This window comes from Diachasmimorpha longicaudata, chromosome 10 (genome assembly GCF_034640455.1).
Source record: "Diachasmimorpha longicaudata isolate KC_UGA_2023 chromosome 10, iyDiaLong2, whole genome shotgun sequence".
Taxonomy (NCBI): Eukaryota; Metazoa; Arthropoda; class Insecta; order Hymenoptera; family Braconidae; genus Diachasmimorpha; species Diachasmimorpha longicaudata.
Window position 1 is genome coordinate 4,076,196 of NC_087234.1, and position 24,288 is coordinate 4,100,483.

At 38.5% G+C, this 24,288-nt stretch overlaps 1 protein-coding gene across 1 annotated transcript in view; it reads right to left on the bottom strand.

The window, feature by feature from the left end:
- Positions 1–392: 392 nt before the first annotated feature.
- Positions 393–24,288, bottom strand: part of LOC135166897 (inhibin beta chain) — a 29,251-nt gene continuing 5,355 nt past the window's right edge. Inside the window, exons 2-5 of the mRNA XM_064129619.1 lie at positions 6,224–6,441; positions 5,767–5,998; positions 5,128–5,305; positions 393–4,417 (exon numbers count right to left, since the gene is read on the bottom strand). Coding sequence (XP_063985689.1) covers positions 4,177–4,417; positions 5,128–5,305; positions 5,767–5,998; positions 6,224–6,441 — 869 coding nt within the window. The 3' untranslated portion in view covers positions 393–4,176. The remainder of the gene's footprint in view (positions 4,418–5,127; positions 5,306–5,766; positions 5,999–6,223; positions 6,442–24,288) is intronic.

Genomic DNA, 24,288 nt, shown 5'->3' on the forward strand with positions numbered 1-24,288 from the left:
GAAAAGCGGTATGATTCCAAATTTGGGCCCTTTTTGCTCTATGAGGCCCAGGAGCCCAGAATAACGCGAAAAACGAAAAATTAAATTTTAGAATATTCCTGGAGCCCTAGAAAAAAGGTTGAAGCCACTCCATAAGTGTCAGCAATAATCTCGCCACTCTTGACACCCACGTGCCAACACCGGAAGCAGGAACTATTCAACTCGCAGTCGAATGCAAATAATAGAGCAGAAGCGTAAATAATTATTAAGTATTTTTACCCTAGAGGCAAAGATTGAACAGAAATTAAATTAAACAAATGGAGGAATGAATCTGGGTATGTAATCACCTACAGGATATTATTGATAAATAAAACAAATGCCGGAAATTATTGAGGGAATAAAGTCGACACATCAAAGTTTTACAATTTTTATTTTTTTTAAATGATTTTTTTTCTCGGTTTTCTCAGTTACCTTCATTTCCTCGTCTTTTATATAACGGCTTATGTGTATTTATAAGAATTCGAAGAAGAAAATTCATTGTCTTTCATCCCAATAAACCATATCCTGACAATTAATGAAGAAATAATAATAATAATTGTTATGTCAAAGCTTTTAATGGAAAATATGGAGTAATTATTTATTGCGACTGTTGAATCGAATGAAACATGGAAAATGCTGACGTGGGATTTCAATTGGTTTGTAGAAAAAAATTGTTATTCTAGTTAATTGTTATTCATAATTACTTCACTGACAATTGGAATAATCGAAATTCCACATTTTTGGCATTTAGCAATGAAATTAATTACTATTATCGTTTATACAATATTCTGTCATGTCATTTACACAAAAGTTTCATGTATTATCCACTCGGAAATTAATTTACCAGTGATAAACGAATGAAAAACTAATGAATAATCAATTATACATTCCAATTAACAGATCAATTGAATTAATATTCTTAATCTCGCTATTTTTCTCAAACATTTCCAAAGTTTTTTTTTTTCGGAGAAGCTCAAAAGTTAAAGTTTTTCATCATTTCATAGCAAAAATTGTAGAAGAAAAAATTTATAACATTTTCGTTATTTTTTTTGCCTAAAAATTTACAACAGTACGGGGTCCATTAATACTTTCATGTGTTTTTTTTTCATTCTTTTCTTTTTAATTAATTAATTAATTTTTGTATTGAAAAAAGAGCATCGAAATTACAGCGCGCGCATTTTCTTTTCAGTTATTATCACGGACTCGTATTTTATTTTTAAATATACCGCACTTTTTCAATCATCGCTCAAAAAATTTTCACCTTATTAGTTAATTTATTATCCTTTTTTATTAATATTTTGAGAGTACTTCATCAATACTTGTTTTTCATTTTATTCAAAAAAGCCATGGAATCAAATCGAAGCCGCGAATATTTTCTTTTTCTTGTAATTAACGGGAGCTGAGACCTCTTCTTATGAAGCAATTACTGAATCATTCATCTGTGAACATAAGTTGTCGGTTAATTAATTTATTCGTATCCTTCGTTAACGAGACATTAAAAAAACCCTGGGTTATGGAGACTCGACTGTCACACGCCCCACCCACCGATTCTGGGAATCCCGTGACTGGAAAATTGCCCACCGATAGAAATGCTGAGTAAAAATTACCGGAAAATTCCGTGATTTCCGGAAGAAATCCTCGGGCAATTCCGTAAATTTTCGTGAATGACGGAAAAGATTGATAATTTTTTTAAAAATGTTCTGCGATCTTGCAACACCGAGGTGTCGGCTCCCGATGATAAATAATTCATAACAGGCCCGAATAATTAATCGAACATCGATTTTTCCTCAATTATTTTGGTAATCAATGTTCCATTAATTAGAGCAACCTCATTACGATTTTAGTGATTTTTTAAAGTACAATACGGGTAGTTTAAACAGTCCTTGAGCTCATGAAGGCTTCATTCTTTGTTAGATCATTTTAATTTAATCAAGTGCCGTCGAAAAAATTCCTCCCACACTTCGAAACTTTCAAATACTTATATAAATCCCGTTCTATACTATCAAAGTATGCTTTTTAAATTGGACGCAATAGTTTTTCTTTGGCTAGCTTCAAAAATGGCAAATGTCTCTCCCTCTTTTTCTTAAATATACATATCTATATTTTTCAATTTCGTTTTTTTTTTTTCGCGGGAAAATGCTTTTGTGTACATGTTAATGTGTTTTTTTATCGATTGGATATTCAAATAGCGTAAATAGTATTTCTTTTTTTCTTGCTTTTTTTTTTGTTAAATTGTTTTTTATTTAAATATTAAATTTAGTAGTAATGCGATAATAACCTTAGTAAGGCCCAGTAAGGCTACGTGGGTTTGTCACTTTCGTAATTTTGGTTTCACCCGTTTTATTTTTTACTTTATTCAATTTATTTTTTTTGCTCATGTGAAACAATTTTTTTCGGCCCTTGTCTCACGGATTTTTTTACATACATCTCCATTAATTTTTTAATTCTTCGGTGTCCGTTGTTTAATAGGAGGTTCAGCTCGGAGAAAAAAATTGCTTTGCCCGAAAAATCAAGTCCAAAAATCGTATTTTTCCGTGATTTACCGGCTCTGACCGTTAAAAATTGAGATTAGAATTTTTCTAATCGACAAATATGTATTTTCCCAATGAATCATTTTTCTTCACAATTAAGAAGTCAACATTTAAAAAAATTATTTGTTGAATGAAAATACCCTAAGCTTTTAATATGATTTATCAATTAAAAAAGTCAATCCTGTACTTTCGAGTCGGTGGAGATGATTGTCATTTCCAAAATCACATTTCTGAGACTGAATTCGAAGCAAATATTTTCTCTCGAGAAATGAGAACATTTTTCCCCGCGTTAAATCTCCCCTTAAATTGATCTATCAGTGATCGATCCCCAATACGTGAAATTTTCACAAGAAAAAAGAGGTAAAAATTATTTTCTCAGTCAAATTTTTTTTCTCAATAACAAACAAATTCGATTTCAAAAGAAAAGCCGCCTCGTGCTCTTGAATCCCCCCTTTATTGTCACATTTTTTTTCCTTAATTAAATTTCAATGACTCTTCGATCCCCCACACGTTCTTTCTCTCGAATCCCCAAAATTTCGACTGATTTTCATTTTTCAATACTCCCCAAATTATTTTCTTCATTTTACCTAGCTTATGGAATGCCCTAAGATTATAGTACAGACTCAATTTCATTATTATTAAATTATTTTAAAGTATTAATGGAAAATTCACTTTAACTATTTGTTTCCTTTAAATCGTGAGACAGCACGTTTCTTTTTAATTCATGCATTTTCTTTGTAAAATTCTCAAAATTTACTCATCAACCCCTCGAAACCCTGAATTCACAATTTAATTTCCTTGGCCTTTGAACTCTGAATGATTAATTTTTCTTTCATCAATGTCCATTCACTCTCGCATTAACCGATACAGTAGCCAAAAAATTCCACAAAAACAAATTTCAAGAGAACAACATAATAATACTTGGAACATCTCACTTGACCTCGAGTGCGAAAAAATCGCATAAACCATATATACATTATACAATATAATATTTAATATTAAATCTGGCGTTGAATATTAATATTATTATCAATTTATACTTTCATTCGTATCTTTATCTTGTAAATTTCAATACTTTCATGAATAATGCATCATGATTTTCTGCATCAACTACTCTTCCCTCATATTTCGCATAAAAAACAAGGCAATTAGATTGAGTTTTTTTATCGTTTACATTAATATTACTTAATCATTAAATATCTCTCAGATTAATCACCTCATATATACACTATATATCGTGTGAGAATTATTACTTTGTTTTATTTCAGTAAATTTTTTCTTGCCCACTAATACGAAAGGACTTAAGCTCTCAGTAAGAATTGTCATTAATATTATTTCATTTTTAATCAGCAGTTATCATTCTCATTTTTTAATCAAGCTTTTATGCAAAAATTTAATTTGATTATCCTAACTAGATTCGAGAGCCACTTTTTCCCTCAATGATTTTTTTCTCATCAGCTATAGGTCGACCTAAAAAATGTTGGAATAAATCGCACACGATTTTTCTTGTGGGAAAAACACTTTAGCTAAAAAAATTGATTCTTTAGAGACTTTTATTTTCATCTGGGATTTTCACTAAATTCTTATGAATATAAATGGGAAGTGGGTGGTTATGTTTGGGGGAAAATTACGGACAGCCACACTCGTCAACCACCATTTTTGGTAAATCTCGCTTTATGATGTTTGAGTCTGGCCCATAATAGATGAGGGACATTGCTGAAAATTTAACTGGCGCACAGCAGGGCTGCATACCATCCAGTTTGTCCATCTGCCTGTACTTCTCGATTACGTGGGTGTAGTAATTGAGGAATGTGTCTGGTGTTCTGTGACCAGCTGTACAATCGCCTCGACAGTAATTCGCGTAGTACCTGAAAAAAGGGGCCATTTTTTGATTGAATAATTTTTATTTTCTCCGATAATTAAACGATATCAACATTTAGGAAACGCGTGAAAGAGATCGAAAACCCAAGAAAAATTCAATTTTTCCAATATCTCTGGAAAGTTTTAAAATGAAAAAAACATTTTACATTTGTTCGAATTGTGATTTGTCGAGAGTCATTTTACAGCGAACTTATGATCCCTTTTGTCCAACTGACGGATGAACTTTTTACGATTCTATTCTTCCTTTCAGTGCTGCCATGAACCGTTGATCAAAAAATTTTATTTATCGGGTTCTTCTCTTCAAAAAAATAAATTCGTAAAATTTTATTGCTCAGTTCTAACTGTCCACGACGAATCGTGATGATGAATGAAAAATCGCTGAATGAATGAGGGTCTAGGGTCAATCAATTAATCGAATAATTCGTCAATCGATGAGTTGCACTCATTAATAAATAACGTGATCGATTAACTGCGTCTCTAGAATGAGCAATTTAGGGTCAGCGGTGCATGTACTTGACTCGTGAATGAATTAATTTTTCACTCTGCAGTAGGTATTCCCTCTTAACAGGAAGACTTCCGAAAAATAATTAGTATTTGAGTTTTCAACTTTCCCACGGTTGATTATACAATACTGCCGCCATGTTGAATCGATCCACGAGTAAGGGAAACGTAGGGGTAAAGGGAAAACGCCACATACCCCTGAGGAGCAATAATCCAGTCATCCCAACCCAGCGTTGAGAAATTGACGTAAAACCTTTGTTTACAACACTGTCCTTTGACAGCTCCACTGCACTCTATCGCGCGTCTCCGTACTCTTTTGACAGCTGTTGGATCCGTACGGACCACCAGGAACGGCCTATCAGGATCTTGAGTACCTTGAATCAATCCACAAACGATTTATATGGTTTAACTCGAAATTTTTTTCCACATTGAATTTTCAAGTGCTTCTTATTCCCTCGAAAAAAAAATATTCTCCAATTTTTTTTCATGACTTTACGCCTTCTGAATGATTATAGCTCATAGTCAGCTGTTGGATTTTTTTTTTCGGGGGAAATTTGGAAGAAAATCCTCCCGTTGACATCTTTAAAAATCAGTTGGCAGTCCTAGTGGGAGAATGTGTGCAGGGAAATAAATTTTAGATCAAAATTACACCTCCAGGGGGTGAAACGAGGGACGATGGTTAGTTTTATCCCAAAAATTACCCTCCCAAGTCTAATTTTTTCAGTGAAACTTGACCTAACAATCGCTTGATTGTTATTTCATCCCACGTTTCGCCCTTAGAGGTCCAATTTTTATCTAAAATTTTTTTCCGTGTGGGATTAGGTTATTCACGAACCTTTTGGATCGACGGACAACTCAATGACATTCAGCGAGTCTGTTCCAAAGGTCGATATATGGACATTTGTACCGCATCTCGTACAATCGATGAGTAACGTCAATTTTTCACGCGAATGACTGTGCGACGTGAACCAGGTGTTAACCACTCTCGTTACATCGAATTTCTGCCATCCTAATTGGTTGACATTGACTGTCAGTGATGTCACCATCTCCAGATGTTCACTCAGTTCCTAAAAAAAATGTTAATGTGTTTTTTTCGACGAAAGAGAATTCTGTTCGTCTCTGAATATTTTTACTATTGAAATTTGTCAGCAGAAGAGCCTGAGAAAATTGTAAAAAAATTATACCCTTCTGATTGTAATAATATGATTCGACTAATGAATATATAATATAATTTGCTAATTTTTCATTGCATTTTTTGTTTCAGGTGAAATGTCAGTGAACTGAGACGCTACCTTTCCACGGAGATGCGTCCTATTGCCGTATTTTACCCTGAATACCCAGAGTGTGATGTTTTTGTGATTGTACTGTCGTCGATGATGTTTGTAATGATACGAGCGTTTCAATTCAACTCTTGCCCAGAGCGTCGCCCTCTTGATTCTCACCGGCTCCAAAGCTGGTTCACCACTCGACATTGGAAACTCAAGGAGCGGTAGACCATTTAACGTTCGTCCTGTAACGGTAAATAAAAATTTATTATTAATAATTTTGACTCTGAAAGCACTCGACTTTCCCCTATAAAAGTCAATTAAAATTCAACTGAAATTCAACGACATACAATGATTACAACTTTTCAAAAGAGCTCCATTGCAGAACCGATTGGAAAAGTGATTCCCTGAATGCAAAAATTACGAGATAATCAGAAATTTGCAATTACACAATTTCTCGAATTTTCGATCCTCTCGTGATGTGAAAAGTTGTAAATTTTCCGAGATGATACTCTGGTGCATTCAATACGTCGTCAGCCATTGCTTACCGAGAAAGTGCGATCTCTATTTTCTTCAGGGCTATAAATTCCCCCGGCGAGAAGTAGGAAAAAGGGGAGGGGAGGGGCGGAGGGCGGTGGAATCGTATAACACGAGTTTCAAAATTTCTCTCTCTCTATCCATCATCCGATGTATCGTAGCATTTTACTCTGACTGAGGGTGGAAGGGGGGTTTCAGCTATTATTGCTATATTGGCGCGACCAGGCGGATGTCGCTGAAATGTCCCTCCCCTCTGCCCCTGGCATTCGGCGATAACTTACGTGGCGTTAACTTTAACTTTTCACTGCTATCCGGTATTACCAGTATGATGACAATCGCCTGATTTTCATGTTTACTTATAAGTTAATGTTGACGATTTGGCATTTTCTTGGGGAGAAAAATTGTGGACCTTCTGGGGAATCAGCTAAGGTCTATGGGGTATAAATAAAATTATTAATAACGAATAATAAAGTAAAAGTTGCAGAAAATTAGTTTTCAATTTTTTTTTTCATTCGAAAGTCGAAAAAATCGCGGATTTTTCGGTTCAGTGGTTTCGCGAGAATTTGGAAAAATCTTGAAAGGCGGAAAATAAATTTTTGTTTATTTATAAATTCAATTTTTAAGGATGAGAAACGTGTTCCTCCCCTGGTAGTGACGATTTCATCGTCGCGTGGATTTTTAGGAGGCACTCCAGGTGAGTAATATCCGCCGAGGGGAGTAAATCCAGCGTCCGTTCGCCAGTAGTGGAGAATGGTAACCTGAGAAGGGGGTGGGGATGGGCTATGGGGTGTCTGCCGTTCGTCTGCCTTTTCCCTCCCTCGTTTTAACGTCCATTCGCGCGCACATTCCTTGAGGTATAGTTTCACATACCATCACAACTCCCTCTCTCTTCCTCCGCCCCCTCTTCATCCCTTCCACGAGGATGGCTTCAATGAGGGGTTGGGTGCACAAGCACGAGGGAGAGACGAAAATTACGAGAGTCATCGCCTTTGGTTCGACGGATTTATCGGGCGTAAAGCATAAAGTTACAAAGTACTCCCTATTTATTATCATTTATTTTTACACTAAAGTTGTAATGTTTTTTTAAGGGCAGAAGGCTTGAGGGGTAGATTTTTTTGCTGGATATTTTCTGGTTTATGTAGTCTACGAGAAAATGATTGACTGTTTAGTGAGTGTTTATTCAGACGTGTTCGATTTTTTTTTTCTCGTTTTGCTTCTGTCGTCTGATCAAAGAGGCGCATTTCTACTTATTGCGAAAGGTCCCCACGCGTTTCGAAAGATTCGTATTTTTTTTCACAGTAATCTGGAAGATAATTTTATTCTAAAAAATACTAGGGTGATTTTTATGAGTTGGGGCTGGTCTTGATTTTTTTTTCAAAATTTTTATTCGATTGAAAAGGTAAAAAAAAAATTCTGACAATTTTGTATGCCATTATGAAATTTTAGAATCTATCATCTACTGTTTCAATTCGCCTCATTTCATATTACTTTCAAATTTTTTGAAAAACATAACGCTCGACATTGCCAGAGTCTTGATTAGTTATTACGCATCAAAGTCTTGGCACTCGAACTGTAGATAAAACGAAAACCATCACGCGGAGACAACCATTAAGAAATTTATAACCTTTGCGATTCTTTCCATTCGTCCCTCCCATTCTCCATGAGCATTCATTCCGGAATGATATAAAAACGGATATAAAAATTATTGAGGTTAGAATCCACTCAAAATGGCCGCTACTGCCGCCATCTTGTTAACACTTTGATGGGCCGAAGTGTCATCGTAATGCTCATAGATGTCCCATTTTTTTTGCATCCCTGTTTCTCGATAATGAAATATTTAAGAAGTGGGCGGATAGCCCCACGACCATGGCCGATACTATTATTATTATTAATGCGGTGGTTATAATGTTGCGCTTGAACGAACATCGCCGATATCGTAGCCAGAATTTCGACTATTCCAATGACAGATCGACGTAAAATACATCACGAAGATGGTTCCGGTCGCCATCTTGATTCTGAATTGAACAAGAAAATTTGATATTTACAACCGAAGTAGCGATTCTGGTCAGGCCAGTCCAAAAAACTTATCAAGATCAAATTTTTTTTAAACATCTCCTTTTATTAAATAAATTGACTAAAATTTTTTTGCGTTAGACTTTTTTTCTTATGAATTCAAATTAATTAAAATATTTTATTGCCTTAAAATCGAAAAAATGTGTCATCCAGTAATTTGTTTGCTCATTCATAATTATTATAATCTCTCACGAACTTCGCGATTCGCCATTTTGCTCCATCATGTCTGCATCAGAAGAATGAAAAATAGATCGCGATATTTGGCAGTTTCCTTTGACTTTTTTTGCCCGAGGTCACTCTTGGATATCATTTGATGTTGCGCCGCAATGCGACACTACCACTTTGGTCTGACCTGACCCTCGGAATTCAGATACTACTACTGACGCACACTACGAGTTCAAGTTTTTCAGTGAAAAAGGAATCGAGGGTGTCAGGCGCCCAAGTGCGGCAGACAGTGAGGGGCTAAACACATGTTGCATATTAATTTTCTCTCCCACCCCTGCATTTTATCGTTCCCCTAATTTTTTTCCGGAAATTCTCTGTATTTCTTAACGCATTAAATATTCAGATGAACATGTCTATCGTTATCAGTCGATAAATTCACTTGAATCATGCATCACGTTCATGTTGCGAATATTTACAAAGTACCAAGTTGACGTCTATCGAGCGTATTTAGGTATTAACACGGCCAAGGTTCATATGTTATAGGCCTCCGCTATTGGTCGATTCCGTTGTGATCGAACTACTCCCCCTCACCCTCCCAGCCATCCGCGCCGCCCTATCTCCGTCTCCGTCGGTCTTATCTACTCGGGAATCTCTTTCGCATTCTCAGGAGTATAAGTTGGACTTGAAATCGATTCTCAAGGACACCAGCGATCGTTCAACTATACTTCTTCCCCCTCGCCGACTCTCCTCATTGATTGTGAATTTAGCGAATATCATTGGGTGGTGGGATTTTTTATTCAATTTCTTCGGTTTGTGAATGTTGAATTTGGGGACTTTCCCGACTACTAAATTCACTCCCCTATTTTTTATCTTTTCCAAAAACAGAAAAACATTTGTCACTCTAGTCTTATGAGGCCCTCCTCCAGAGAATAATTGAAGGGCAGTCCCCATGGGGATGATCTGCTGTACCAGATGGTGACCAGAGAGGGCCAGGGTGCAGGAATATATTGCCCTCTGGGGTCGAGTGTAAACCCTGGGCCTTACTGGGAATAGTCAGATAGTTCATAGCGAACATTCATGTTATACAGCACCTCTTGAGTGAGTAGAGTCATCACTAATATTTAATAATAACTTTAAAGTGTTGAAGTTACGTGCAGTGTTTATTTTCCCACCCAAAAATCCGATGGTAAATGGATCTTTGAAAGAAAATGATCAAAAATTTTATAATAACTGAGATTGGCAGCCTAATTAGACGATTGGAACTTCGCATTTGGAAGTGCAGGGGTTTAAATAATTTAAACAGTCAGCAAAAAATATGGAAACACAGATGAGTAGAAGCATGAGAAAAACAGGAAGAGTTAGGGGTGGGATGGGGAGAGAGGACGGATAGGAGAGGTTAGATGATTTACGTACCGTTGACTGTGCTAAAGAAACTTGGCTTGTATATTGCCATGGAAAATGGCTATCCTATATCATAATAATGCCAAACATTCATGCCCAAAATGTGAATTTACACAAAAGAAAATGTGATCGTATCTTTTATACTGTTTTGTTGTATACATCACATGTACACTTTCTTCTCATTTGGCCATATCACAAAGAAAATATCATCTCACTGCTGTAGTTTTTTATTTTTACTTTTTATGGTACCACTGGGTGTTTTCTTTTTTTTTCTCCCTCCCATATGCACTGTTTTCACGGTGATAATTCTTTCCGGAAATGAGCGCCACTAGAAACTTTTATGGGGTCACTAAAAAATGAATTTCCGAATTTTTATTCGCCTCATAGATTGATGGGTTTTTTTTCTTTTTCACGGAGAACATTTCCCAGCAATTTCATTATCTCCAATTGTGATGAGGAGTGGCAAGTGTCAGGGACACATGAACTTCAATTCGAAGTGCTTGAAAACTGGGGCTGGAATAAATTATTGTCGGTAATGCTAATGGTCGGCGTATCGTAAATATTCGATAATACATTAAAAATATTTACCGAGCGGGTCGGAGTTTTAACGGTCATTTAGAAGCTCTAGTTAAAGTTCATGTGAACCTTGACCCGTCGCCTTTTCGCATCTCAATTCACCCTCGTCTTCGATTTCTTCGGCAATAACACTTGGGGCTGGAGAGCCGTCTTAATGGCGATAAAAACCGATTGGCCGTTTTCCCCACTTCCCGGTGCTCCCCTGAATGTTCTTCCTTTTTTATCATTCGGATGAATCTCAGTTGAGCATGCGCGGAGAAAATTAATTAGCAAATTTCAACATCCCGTTATTTTCTGTTCACCAGAAATTTTTTAATTCACGCAAATTAATTTTCTGACTAAATAATTATTTCTGTTAAATCCATTACTCTTTTTACCAGAATAAATACCTTGCCCGTGAATCGGATCATTTCATTAGATTTTTAATAACAAAATCCGTCTGAATTTCGTGCAAATGAGAATTATCAAGAATTTAAAAAATTTCTATATTTTTATTCGGAAGTAAAAACGTAGACACTCAATCAAATAAAACCTCTTCCTAATCTGATCGATAATTCACGTTATGATCCCTCGTGGATGAAGCAATTACCGAAGAGAGAGAAAGCCCGAGTGTAATAGCCGCAGAATAAAAAAACAACCTAGAGAAAAAAAAATGAAACAGAATAACCGAGGAGATTGAGAACAACGGGGAGGGGGCAGAGTCGATGGGCAAAGGGGGAATAAAGAGGAGTGAAGGGGTCGAGGGGGGGGGATTGGTCTATCGATTAGATGGAAAATTGTTTGCCAAAGATCGTATTGTCGTAGAGCACGAAATTGCCGTGTCCCTTTCACTATACCCACATCTCCTATTTCAATCTTCCATAGAATCACTCACTTCCACTATCTATTTTCTTTATAAAAGATCATCGGTGTGGGAACAGTAGGGATTCTATGCTGTTATGTACATGTATCTGAATCGATAGCGCATGGTGTACGTCTCGTTACACCAATAGAACAGCAATGTGTTGGCTAAACTACAATTTATCTTTACAATAAAAGTGGATGATGGACTATTTGTTTTTGATTTTTGAAGTTCATCGGATATTTTGAGGATTCACGTTATTCCTAATTTTTTATAGAAATTAACTTACAATTTAATTAATTAATTGTTCGTCATTAGAAACAATCAAGGTTTCTTTGCTATTAGATCCACAATTTTTTTTTCTGTGATAAGTTCTTCTTTAGGTAAATTAAATTTGTCAGAGTTTCAAATTTTAATTGAGATAGTTAGGCACTTGTTTGCCTTAACGTCTGATCAATTTTTGATTTTGTTTAACTGCCTTCAAATGATATTAATTATCAACCACAAACAGTCTTTTCTACCCCTTCAACTAGTCAATCTTTTACACTATTTGATCATCACCAGTGTAACCCTAATACTTACTTGGAATTCATGATAACTCAAATCTGAATATTGAAGGCCATTATGTCGTTTCAATAATTTAAAATCTCAGCGTTTATCTTCTGACTGAACTGTTGTTAATACCAAATACGAGATTAGTGACAATCCATCACTGACCAAAGGAAAATTAGAGATCAAGGCCTCCGGATCATCAAACTCCATGCCCATCACCCCTTTCTCTCCATAAAAAACAAACCCGCTCAAAACTATCCCCTGCAAAGGCTCAAATTCTGATTTGCAACTAATTTAATCCCAGCGGGTCACTATCAAACATATAAATATACTATCACCTATCAAAAACCAACACGTAAGTTGGTGTAAAGAGGTTGGTTGGGTTAGTACCGAATCGATCATAACAAGACACGATACGTCACGCGACGTTATATCGATCCCGACTATTTTCTTTTATTTCGCCCGATGGTTTATCGAAAAGGAAAAGAGGTAAATGATGTTAAATCGCCAGGAAATTCGTCATTTCCATGAAAATTTTCGTTCCATCACGAGATCATTCGCTGGGAAAAAATGAGGGAGAATTCCAAAGAAATTTTTAACAATTAATTAAGTCACACAAGACAGCAATTCATTACAATTAACAAAGATTATGCAGTTGTTATTATCGCTGGATATAATCGATTGAATCGATTGTCCTTAATTTTTATCACCGGAGGGCTGGGATTTTTCGGATTCTTCTCGCATGCAAGGATCATCAAGACTGCTTGGCAAATATGCATATAACAAACAATTGAAAGTTAACCGTTGTGACAAGTTAACATGATTGCACCCAGCATACATAAAGGATGATAAGGTGAATACATTTAACGGTCGTATACACGATGGTGTATGTCAATAAACGGTTATGGACGGCGTTTGAAAAATAAGGGAAGGGAGGGTAGTGGGAGGTACAAATCTAATTATGGTTACATGTTACTGACGTGTTCCAGACATAGCCAGGTTGATGGTTAGAAAGTTGAGGAAGACAGGAAAAAATAATATGTATTATCGTGACCTGGATCTGATAAGCTTCTGGTTTAATCGGGATATTGGGATTGCGTCAGAGGATGGATAAATCATGACGGGTCATCGTCATCTAGGGTTCACGAGGATAAAGTAGTGGTGCCATCTGAATCACTGGGGATCTTCTGTAACAGCGATACCAATGCAGAGACCCCCAGGAAGCGCAATCGGAGTGATTCGGAATATACTTGACAGCCGTCAATGTGCCATTGATCACTGAGGAAAATTCGAATTAGCCCTTTACAATCTCCAGACGTTGCACTCCAATGATTTTCATGTCATCAACTTCACGATAACTTCCGCTACATCAGTTCAGAAATTTATTGATTCCTGCCTACATCCCCGCCGGAAGTTCAACGTAATGTCATAGCATTTGAGATGATCTACCCACTGAGAAGGCATTGAAGCTTACCTACGAAAAATCAATGATGCGTCAGCGGACGCCCTTCAGACGTCATGGTATTGACGAGTCATCATCTACGTCCGCAGTTACTTCTAACCTCATCACAATCTCGGTCCACTAGGACCAGGAACAATGGAAGTCATCTGACCAAATCTTCCCTCATTGTATCTACGATTCAAGCCCACAAAAGCTTCTAATCCAATATGGGGGCAGATAAATAATTCGAACACAGCACATTAAATACATTAACATTAACATTATTAAAAATGACACGAGGAAGAAACGTCTCTTCTCAACGACCTGCCTCAGACAAAGGATCCCCAGTCCCTTTGCCACATGACCTCATTGCTTACGTTTATGTTTATCTTTATATTCAGTCTCCACATCTCTCCCTACATTAATTGATTTTTGAAACGATAAACTCATAAAAAAAATTAATTAATCAATTTATTTCTTAAAAATCAATTCATCCAAGACTGAAGCTATTTTCCAGTAGATTCACCGTCACTTTCCCTCGTAGGAGATGAGAACTGGCCGACGATCGGCCGATACTGGCCCAATACCGGCCAACACTGGCCCTCTCCGGCCGACTATCGGCGACTCCTCATTCCCTACCCGAGAGTCTTCAATGATCTCGAAGTTATCATCTCATCAACAGTCCCTCCCCCTCCCCCTCCCCCCTCCCGTGTCTCTCGACAAATTCATTCATCTCCATCATCATTGACTGCATTGATCTAATCGGCTTTAATGTCACGACACCGCAGATGATCTACCCACCGGAAGATCATCCCCGTTGACATTCTCAACCCTCCCCCCGCTCTCCAACAGCCCCATCACACCGTCATAATTACCTATGTTACGTGCAAGTATGAACTGCACCAGGAGGGGAAAGGTAATGCACATGGCGCACAATCGAGGGGATTGACCGCAATACAAACGTTGAAATAAGAGGGTCAGATATAGTAAACTCAGTGGTAGAGTGCGCGGGCGGGCTAACCCTGATCCAGATCTATCGCCACGTGGTCTACACACCGTTCCGCCTCTCCCGGCATTTCCAACGGTCACCCTTTCTGCTTCCAGGTCTCCCTTTCCTCCCCCTCTCAACCTTCCGCCTGCCTCCCCCCCTCGCACCCCATTCGTTGCCACCCCTATTGTGCAAGTGACGACGTGTGATTTATCGTTGCGGATTGAAACAAGTGAGCAGATGATTTTCAAAATTTTATGGTCTTCGAGCAGACAAACTGGCGGATCAATTGATGGACAGATAATGAAGCCATTTGAATTGTAATTAACAATTGCATGAGACGTAATTCATCGGGGGGGTAAATATTCGGGTGGATTGGATTGCATTTAATTAATACACATTTGGGTGGATGGAATTTAATTAATTCAGAAATAAGTTGAAGAACATTTAGGGAGATTGAAAGGTTTAGAAATAAATCGTGTAGTTTTCGGTAATTAGATGCTTAGTTTAGCGCGGTTGATATCTAATTTAGGATGGGGTTCCTCAAATATTTAGGAAAGCCCTTATGGACCTTGTGAGACACTGATGACCCTTCTGCTCGTAGAGAGAGGAAAAACCACTTCAGAACTTCGTTAGTTCTTCAGAACAATGAAAATAATCGTGGCTTTGCGCAAGGGGAAATGTCCCGGCAATGGTCAGACTCGGCGATTATTGAGTTCAACTACTAGGGCGCCTAATTGAAAGTCCTCTCATTTTTCCAGCTATCTGCCGATCTAGTGCAATTTTCAAAAGACGATGGTTTTTTTTTTTTTTTTCGTTTCAAGTGACCCAGTAAGTGCCTGCAATTTCTACATGGGATATCGCATCGTCGGACGTCCGCCCAGGGGTCAACGCGGTCAATCCTCCGTCGGGATTGGGTTGAGGTTGCTATTAACTTCGCCGTTAAAATCAATTATATTACTGAGGAATGAAATTTTTATTCACTGATTTTATTTTACTCCGGGCAATAATCAGGGCATTGATTGACTTCCTTACGAATCAGTCTGTCAGCTTTACTTGACATTCAAGATATTCACAACGAGGGGAAATATTATATAATAAACTGTGGTACGTTTGCTCGCCGCCGGTCCATAAATCCCAATACATTGATTGGGACGAATAGCCCGAGAAATTTGCGAGCTGAGGGAATTTTACTGGAGTTTCATTCCAACTGTCGTCATGTCGATGGAAATATACTTTATATTCGCTCTCTCAGTGTATCCGACATCGCCTAGTTTTTCCCATGAATTTATCGCGAGAGATATGGGATACGTGACTGATTGAGAAAGGTCTGACGGAGAAATGTTGATGGAATTCGATTCTCCGAATGATACTTCATACAAATAAGTCATGAATTTTTTTTCCCCTCTGCGAAAACCAATTTTATCGGGTGGCATTATTTTGTACCACAAAAGGCTTTTTATGGGAGAACGCAGTCTGGGTTATTTCTGGTTTGTTTCGATAGGTCAGTCGCGTAAGTCATCTGAAAGCTATAGGTCAGGCGTATTTTGTCCTCTCATTCGTGTACAGCGTTGGCTGGACCTTCAGTCCTCAAATGTCATTAAAAAGTCACGAGTTTCGAATTTATGCGCAGATGACGTCCACCTTATTTTTACTATCGGAGTATTTAGGGATATTTTTGAGAATTATTTATCAAAAGAAAAATTCGGGAGGATGCCCACTCAGTTTATAGAAACATAAACAATGACTCCAAAGGGAGAATTAAGTCTTTTTAGGGTGACGAATATTCTTCTGGTCGTTGTAACCCGTCGTCAGTCTCTCAGAGATTTCTGTGGACTACAGACGTTTCGTCCCCGGACCAATTATTGAATAGACAAATTATAAAAACAAATCCACTGATTTTTATATTCCATTGAACCAAAGATTTATTCAATTAAATTAGACAGGGGTTGATTATGTCCTTTGCTTGCGCAATATTGTCACCGCACCGGCCAAACGCGAGTACAAATGCGTGAAAGATGATTCAAATATTTAGAATAAGTTCAGAATTTCAAACGACCATTGAAATTCCACCCCCTCAACCCCCGCGCCCTCCTCTCACCCCGTAATCTCTCTCCGCAACCCGCGAAAAGGGCCATTGCAGTAACCAAACATGTTGTCCATCGTTTTAATTACCCCACCGTCAAGTGTTATTGCCCATGCACCCCAGCAACCCCTCAAAAACATAAGCATACAACACCCTGTGAAGTGATCTCTGCAGTTTATTCTCTTCTATTTAGGTTAGGTTGGTTGGCCTGGGTGGGTGGTTCCCAAGGCGTTGTAGTAATACAAACGCTTCGGGCGGAGTACTTTATACAATATCTCCTTCTCCCTTTCCTCTGGCTCGGGATACTAAACCCCATCCACCTCGTACCTCTCACCCTCGGCATATCTAACACAGACGCACTCAGACAGAGGTCTAACCTCACGACACCCATCTAGAGAAGTCTCACATAAGCGCTTTAACCGTGGAAGCACTTGCACCATCTCTCTCGTACCAATACCAGTGTCCAGTGGATCCTCTCACTGGCAAGAGAGCTGGATGGAAGTCAAGAGGGAAATAAAAGAGAGGATGGAGAGAGACACTGAGGGGAATTGGGAGAGATGTACTGAGAGCGGCGCCCAGCTGGAGCCACGTGCATCGATCTGACTACAGGCGCCAGCCGTCCTATCTGTCGGCTCGTTCGTCCATGAGTTCGACCCTGCCCCACTCCCTCAACCACCATCCCCCCATCTTTCTATCATTCCCTTTTTTTTTCTCCCCCTCGTGCCCTCCCCAATGCCCTCGCCCCCCGCTCTTAAGTTGGAGATCCTGGGAATGACATATTCCAATTCTCCGTGAAGAGTATTTTTTTTTGTTCCAGCCCTAGGGAATTTTTTGTCCTGCGGTTTGCAGGATTTTCATTTTTTCAATTTTTCAATCAACTGGACAAACTCCTGCAGAAGGGGAGGGCGAGGGCGTGCCCTTTCTCTCACTCTCTTTCTCGCGGTGGCTGCGAGGATGCCACGCGTTTTTGGGGGGGTAGGTCGACGAACTCTGCCACACAAACCCGAACCGACTGGGGATTCCCCTCGGATCTAGGGAATGTTTGAAAGTTTTTCATTTTTTTTTATTTAGTCGTCTTTCCCATGGAACCTGGGGATTTTTTGAAAGGACACTTTATGGGCGGGGTAATGGGGCTTTCTTACGAGTGAATTTGGTTTTTATGGGAGGAAGTAGCGTATAAAGTAACAGTCGTAAATAGAAATTTTCTTTTCCGTCGTGATGATTTTTTTTTTCCACTTTTAGGAGCTCTTCTTTTTATTTTATTAATTCTAAAATAGTAGGAACGAGTTGGAAAGTGTGAGACGAGGGGGTTGAGTCGAGTATCTGAGTATACAAAAGAAGTATGAAAGTGTCTGAAGTACCTAAAGTGTTACCTTAGCCGCCTACTGTGTTAGCTGAAGGGCTTTTCATGTTATAGACACCCTCTAGACGTTATTTTATCAGTCTGGAATCTTTAAGTCATTCGTTCAAATATAAACTCCTCCCCACCCTCCATCTCGCTACCAAAACTCTCCCAACTCATCGGAATATTTACGAAAAGTTTCACTCACCACTGAACAGTCTCAACTTCCACAAACGGCGGGAAATTCGAAAAAAAAAATTCATTTCTCTCATTTTTATCAGTTTCATCCCTGATTAGAGTTCAGAGAGTTGAGTGGGCCGTCTGAAGGGTGCGTTTTGTCTAAGACAAATACCCCAGGTTGAACGAACCACCAGAGAGTCCAAAAAAAAAAGCTCTCCAGAGGAAAAAATACATGTGTGAAAGCACACGTGATGGTGATGACAACGACAACTCTTAGACGGGACCGATGGTTGAATGGTGATAAGGGCGCCACGGGGAAGGGATGGGGGGGTGGGAATGGTGAGGTGATGGTGTCTCTATATGCCTCAAAGGCCATGTAAACCCACGGGCAGCCCTCCTTGAAGGTCGAGTGTCAACCTCTCCGACAGTCGGGCCGTCTCGAGGATTTACGTGAGTGGCCGTCAGGGCGTGTAAAGTTGAATGGCCTCCATACGTTATACATGTCCCCCCCTCCCCCTCCCTCCCCGGCCGCCAACCCCCTACACCCATGGGGTTACCCCTAAACCAGAGACACCTTTTGTATTTCCGTGTTGATGAAAACGAGCAAAAAGAAAGGAGAATGAGAGAGTGGAGATAAATAAAAGACTTGGGCTTTTTTTCGGGTGGCAAAGCACTTGGGGGGGAGGAGAAGGTGTATTTCAAAGGGTTAAGAGAGCGACTCAATTATTTTCACACCTTGGCTTGCAAATGGGAGACTCTTTTCGCATGAACAGTCACACGAGGAGGTTTTTTATGGAGAAGAGATGGGGTTTTAGGGGTCGTTAAAATTAATGATTGGGGAAAATTTTATTGGGATTTGTTTTTTTTTTAATTAGGATTGTTTGGATTTTGGGAATGATTTTTAATGGTTTTTTTGGGAGTCATAACGTTGTGGGGGTTTTTGAACCGATAGGAAGGTCAATTAATTTTTTAGATGTGAATGTAGAATGTAATTTTGTAGAATAAAATTTATGGTCTTTAAGTATGAAACTGCCTCGTGTAAACTTTTATTCAGAAAATTTTTGACATCTGGACAAATCTCTTAAATCTCAAACTGGTAACAATTGTAAAAGCCGGGCGGGGAGTGGGGGAGGAAAAAACTTGGAAACTTGGAAAAGTTCGGAGGATAGAATGATTTAGTAGAATATCTCCAGTGGTCAGTGGATATCTCTCTTCTCCTCCCTCCTCTGGCTTTGTTAATGTGTATCCTAAAAAGATTGGAAATAGGAGGGAATCGATACAATCTGCGGAGGAAACAACCGCCTGCAACACGCGATGGAGAAAAATTTGGGGGAAAAGATGGCAGTCGACGGTCTTTGAGTTTCAGATTGGAGAAGGAGTTCGACCCTGTCCGTTTTTACCCCTCATCTTTCTCTTTCTCTTTCAACCAAACTCTTGATAAGTTGTTTTGAACTAGTTCACATAGACTCATACTCTCATCGTGACCTTCCAACTCAACTTTTCGAAGAGTCGTACCCCCAAAGATTCCATTAATTCTCAATCAATTATGGGAAAGTGAGGCTGTAACACTCGGTTAAAAAATATTTTTAAAAAATCTGGAGACAGACATTTTTCCTGCGAGAAGGAATCTGCAATCGATCGCATCTCTCATCGGCTCGAATGATGAGTCTCATGATCGGAGCCACCCAACTCAGCTAGTGACGAATACAGATTAATCATGCAGTCGGCTGACAGTGAAAATATATTCCACATCTCCAATGGATTATTCCCCCGAGACTATTGAAAAGCAGAGAGCGTTTGTCTTAAAAAAAATTCTCCTCTGCCACATTTTTCTCTCAGTTAAAAAAAAAACAGTGATCCATCGGTGTAAAACAGTGCCATGCATTGATGCAATGATAAAAAATAATGCTGTCAACAAATCGTTAACAGGTGACTTGTCTTGTATTATTTATCAGGTCACCTCATAAGCGCTTTAATTACAGCACATAATGCATTATTCTGAATGGCCATGAAACCATTGTATTCAACTTTGCCCTTAGTACAGATGCGTGAGTTAACGTTTTTCAAAAAAATCGTTATGGCCGTCATGCGCATTAAAATCGGCACCAGAAAATAAACTTTAAAAAATTCAAAAGCAGAGTCAGCGTCTCGCAACATAAAAAATTTTTATTATCCACGAAAAATAAATTCCCGAGTATTGTTATTAAACAATCAAATGGGCTTTTGGCACTCGAGTTATTTCCCATCGAAAGTCCGGAAAATTGTGCTTGTAAAATTGCCAAAAAATGTTCAAAGAAGTTGTTAGCATGAGAGAGCAGACGGGGTGGGTGAAAAGGGCCATGAGAAATCTCATTTTCTGAAGAGAGTAGAAAAAAACCGAGAATGAGGTTGGACTGGGGGTTTATGGGAGCGATTTGCTATACCGCACTGTGGAAGATGCGAAATCCTTACGCCCAGTTTAACCTACACTACTCCCTTTTAATTCTACGACTTTACCCCTCGGCAATTTCTCTAAAGGCACTTCAACATTGCAAACCGGAAGTTATGATTTCACGACGGAGACACCCCACTGCTACTTTATTTGCCGAAGATGTAATGGGGGATGTTTTTCAGGCCTTTACGGGGTTGTTGAGGGACAATCCATGTAATTTAAAATAACCAGAAAAAATGGGAAAAATGGCGATTCAAAAGGTCGGAAAAAATCAGAAAATTTACTGATTAATTTCATAGTGAATTAATTTTCCCTCCCTTTTCTGTCATAATTATTCCTGTTTTTAATTTTTAAGGGACTTCTGCCGGATACCCTTAAATTCGGGTTTGAGTAACTCGACTTTCGTCGAGGCGAAAGGGGTAAAAAATGCAGGAAGAAAAAACTTGGGATCGAATAAATCCGTTTCCACGTTGAGGGAAATCCCTTGTAGTCTTTCCGTCATTGCAAACAAGAGCTAGCCCCCAGGAAGAGGGTGAAAAAAAATCTAAAAACGAGGGAGAAAAAACGAAAAGAAGACGTTGCCCTTGGACACAAACAAATGTCTGATCCTCACCCCTATCGCAATTCCCTCGCCGGAAACTTCGTGTTTCCAAGCCCTGTCCCCCCTTCCTCACCTCACTCCTCGCCGAGGAGAGTGCATAAAAAAAGTCCTTGGACTCAAACACATGAGATGATGCCAACGATTGTGATTGCTAGGGTTGGGATACCATATATAGATTTTTATACGTCTTCATCGAGATTTTACGTGTACAGGAGACGATGAAATATTCGGTAATCCTCGAAGAAATTCTAGAATTATTAAAACTTTTGTCCTTCATCAGAAAATTTTCCAGTGAATTTTTTTACGGCACCAGGACAATCTTCTGAAGATTTCTCCTAATTTCATTTTCATCAGGATGAGTTGTCCCAACCCAAAATAACATTTATTCATCAATGAGGAAGTGACTACTCGAAACCGAATAATTTTAATCAAAATTTCTCAGTCTTCATATCAGGAAAAAATGTGGATAAATTGTTGAAGACTTTCAAGTACATGATATTCTGGACGGAGTGAGTTGACTCTTAGTTTTATACAGCTCGATTGAAAAGTCAAAAGTTGCTCCCAACTTTTTAACACCTCCCTCAATCCCCTGTTTTTCCGATTTCCATCAATGCAGTTTGAATATAAAGTTGAGCAATGGTATTTACAAGTTTGTGTAGGTCTTCATCCTCACGGTGTAATAGTACACAGTGTATCTGGTCGTGTCACTATCGATTCCAACAAAGAAGCGTATCGAGAGGTACATACACCCGACACGCTTTCATGTCTCGTGCCTCAGTGTTGTCCCTTTTTTTGCCCTATCCCTTTATTTTCTTCGCACTTCGTCACAGCAGTGGTTTCTTGCTCAATTTCATTCACTTGAGGAGAACTTCCCATCGACACTTCAAAATAAATTTTTATCAATTTATCTCTCCATTATTTCTACCCACAAAAGTGGGAGAAAAATTACCACACGGTAAAGTTCGCTGAGATGTTCTTTCCAGTCGAGATATTCGACAACAAATGAGAGAGAGATATTTAAAAAATTATAACATATTAAATCTAGATCTATGGATTTTCCATTATTGAAGGGAGTTAATTATTTGAGGGAATTTTCCTGGGAAAATTCTGTAATTTTTTTCCCCGTGGACTCGACACTGAGGCACCTCCAACTTCATTAGACTTTCCGAAGTTTGAAACTTCATAAATGGCTTCTCTAAAAAATCTATAAAAACCGGAGAAGATGTTCTGATCTTCGGGCGCCGGAACATGTGTTTAACCAGGAAAAAAGTTGTCATTGACAATTAGATATGAGTGAAAAAATTTTACGAACTTCAGAACTTCGTCAACAGCTTTGAGAAAGCAGCAGAAGTACAAATCGTAAAGGAAGTAGGAAGGAACGTCCTCCCACCACTCTTGAGCTCGCTATCCCACGGGAAGAGGAGAATTGTCCGTTCGCTCTCAATATTTCGATCTTGTGAAAATCTTCGGTGAAAAAAAAACGAAAATATGAAGAAAATGGCAACTACAGAGTCTAAAGGGAGATTGCATTTTATGAGTTGAATCGGAAATGTCTGTGGGATTCAAAAAATGACCCACATATTCAGTATGTACATCGTCAAATGGATTCGCGTATGTATAAAACAGTGGTGAAGGAGAGCTGCGTGAGAGGATGAAGGGAAGAATGCATTTCCTCACGGTATTATGAAGTTTATTACATTGTTGACCCGCGCATGCAAGCTTACAGACGTAAATTCTGTATCACTGATTTTTGCCGACCCTTGGGAATGCTGAAGGACGCACTTTACGGCGAGAGAAAATTCCGGTAAAAATTACGTAACCATTCGGTAGTTGCGTTGGATTTTCACATGTTGGAGTTACACATTTTTTCACTGAACGATTTATCCTCTTTCTGGAATGTTCTGGAATGTTCTGGAATGTTCTGGCATTTTTAAAGAATTTTTCTCTCTGTGCAAGTTACTTTTGGGTAGTGTCCAGTTCTTGATGAATATCTCAGAATCTAAGGGGGTTAGCAAAATTTTCATCATGACCTTTTTTGCAAAGCTAATTAAGGGCTTTAATAAAGATAATGACAACAGTTTCGCTATCTCCCTTAGATACAGAGATATTCCGAAAAAACTACAGTAAGAGATACGTCAACTTATCTCAGTTTATCACTTCGTTACAGAATTGCAAAATAAAAATCGGGAAATGATAATTCACGATAATTTTGTACATAACGATCGCATAATTCTTCACAAAACGCTCCGCAGTTACAAATGAGTGACGGTAATTTTTCCAAAAAAAAATCTCAGAATTTTCCATCGAATTCCGTAGGTCTCTTGATGAAATTTCTTTGCGCGTGAAAAAAATATGTATTCACGGTAAATCTTTCTCAATGCAATGCAAAATAGTATACATGCAGATGTACATTATATAGAAGTGAAGAAATAACGGTGAATTTATTATTTTTGGTAAAGTTCCAGAAAATTTTTCCACAGCCATCGTGCGTTAGAGTGGTTGCAAGGGGATTGTGTGACGATGGTAGGAGAATCATTGGTGGGACGGAGAGAGGAGAGTGGAGAGACGGAAAAGCTTGAGGAAAACTTCTGGCTTCGTCTGAGTAAAATGGGTGGAAGAGACTTCTCTAGATATTTCCCCGAAATTCCGCACTTCGATATTATTTTTTTTTCTTTTGTACATCAATTCTCAAAATTGATGAGAACATAATTTTCCCAGAATGGCGGTGATCTTTCACAGAAATTAGAAGGAAAAATCATTTCCATTCTTGAAAAGAAAGGAAAAAAAATGTGGAGATCATTGTTTCTCTTTTCGTTTAAGTCACGATTTTTCCAGTGAAAAAATTCTTTTCGTTGAATATGGAAAATTAGTGTACGAA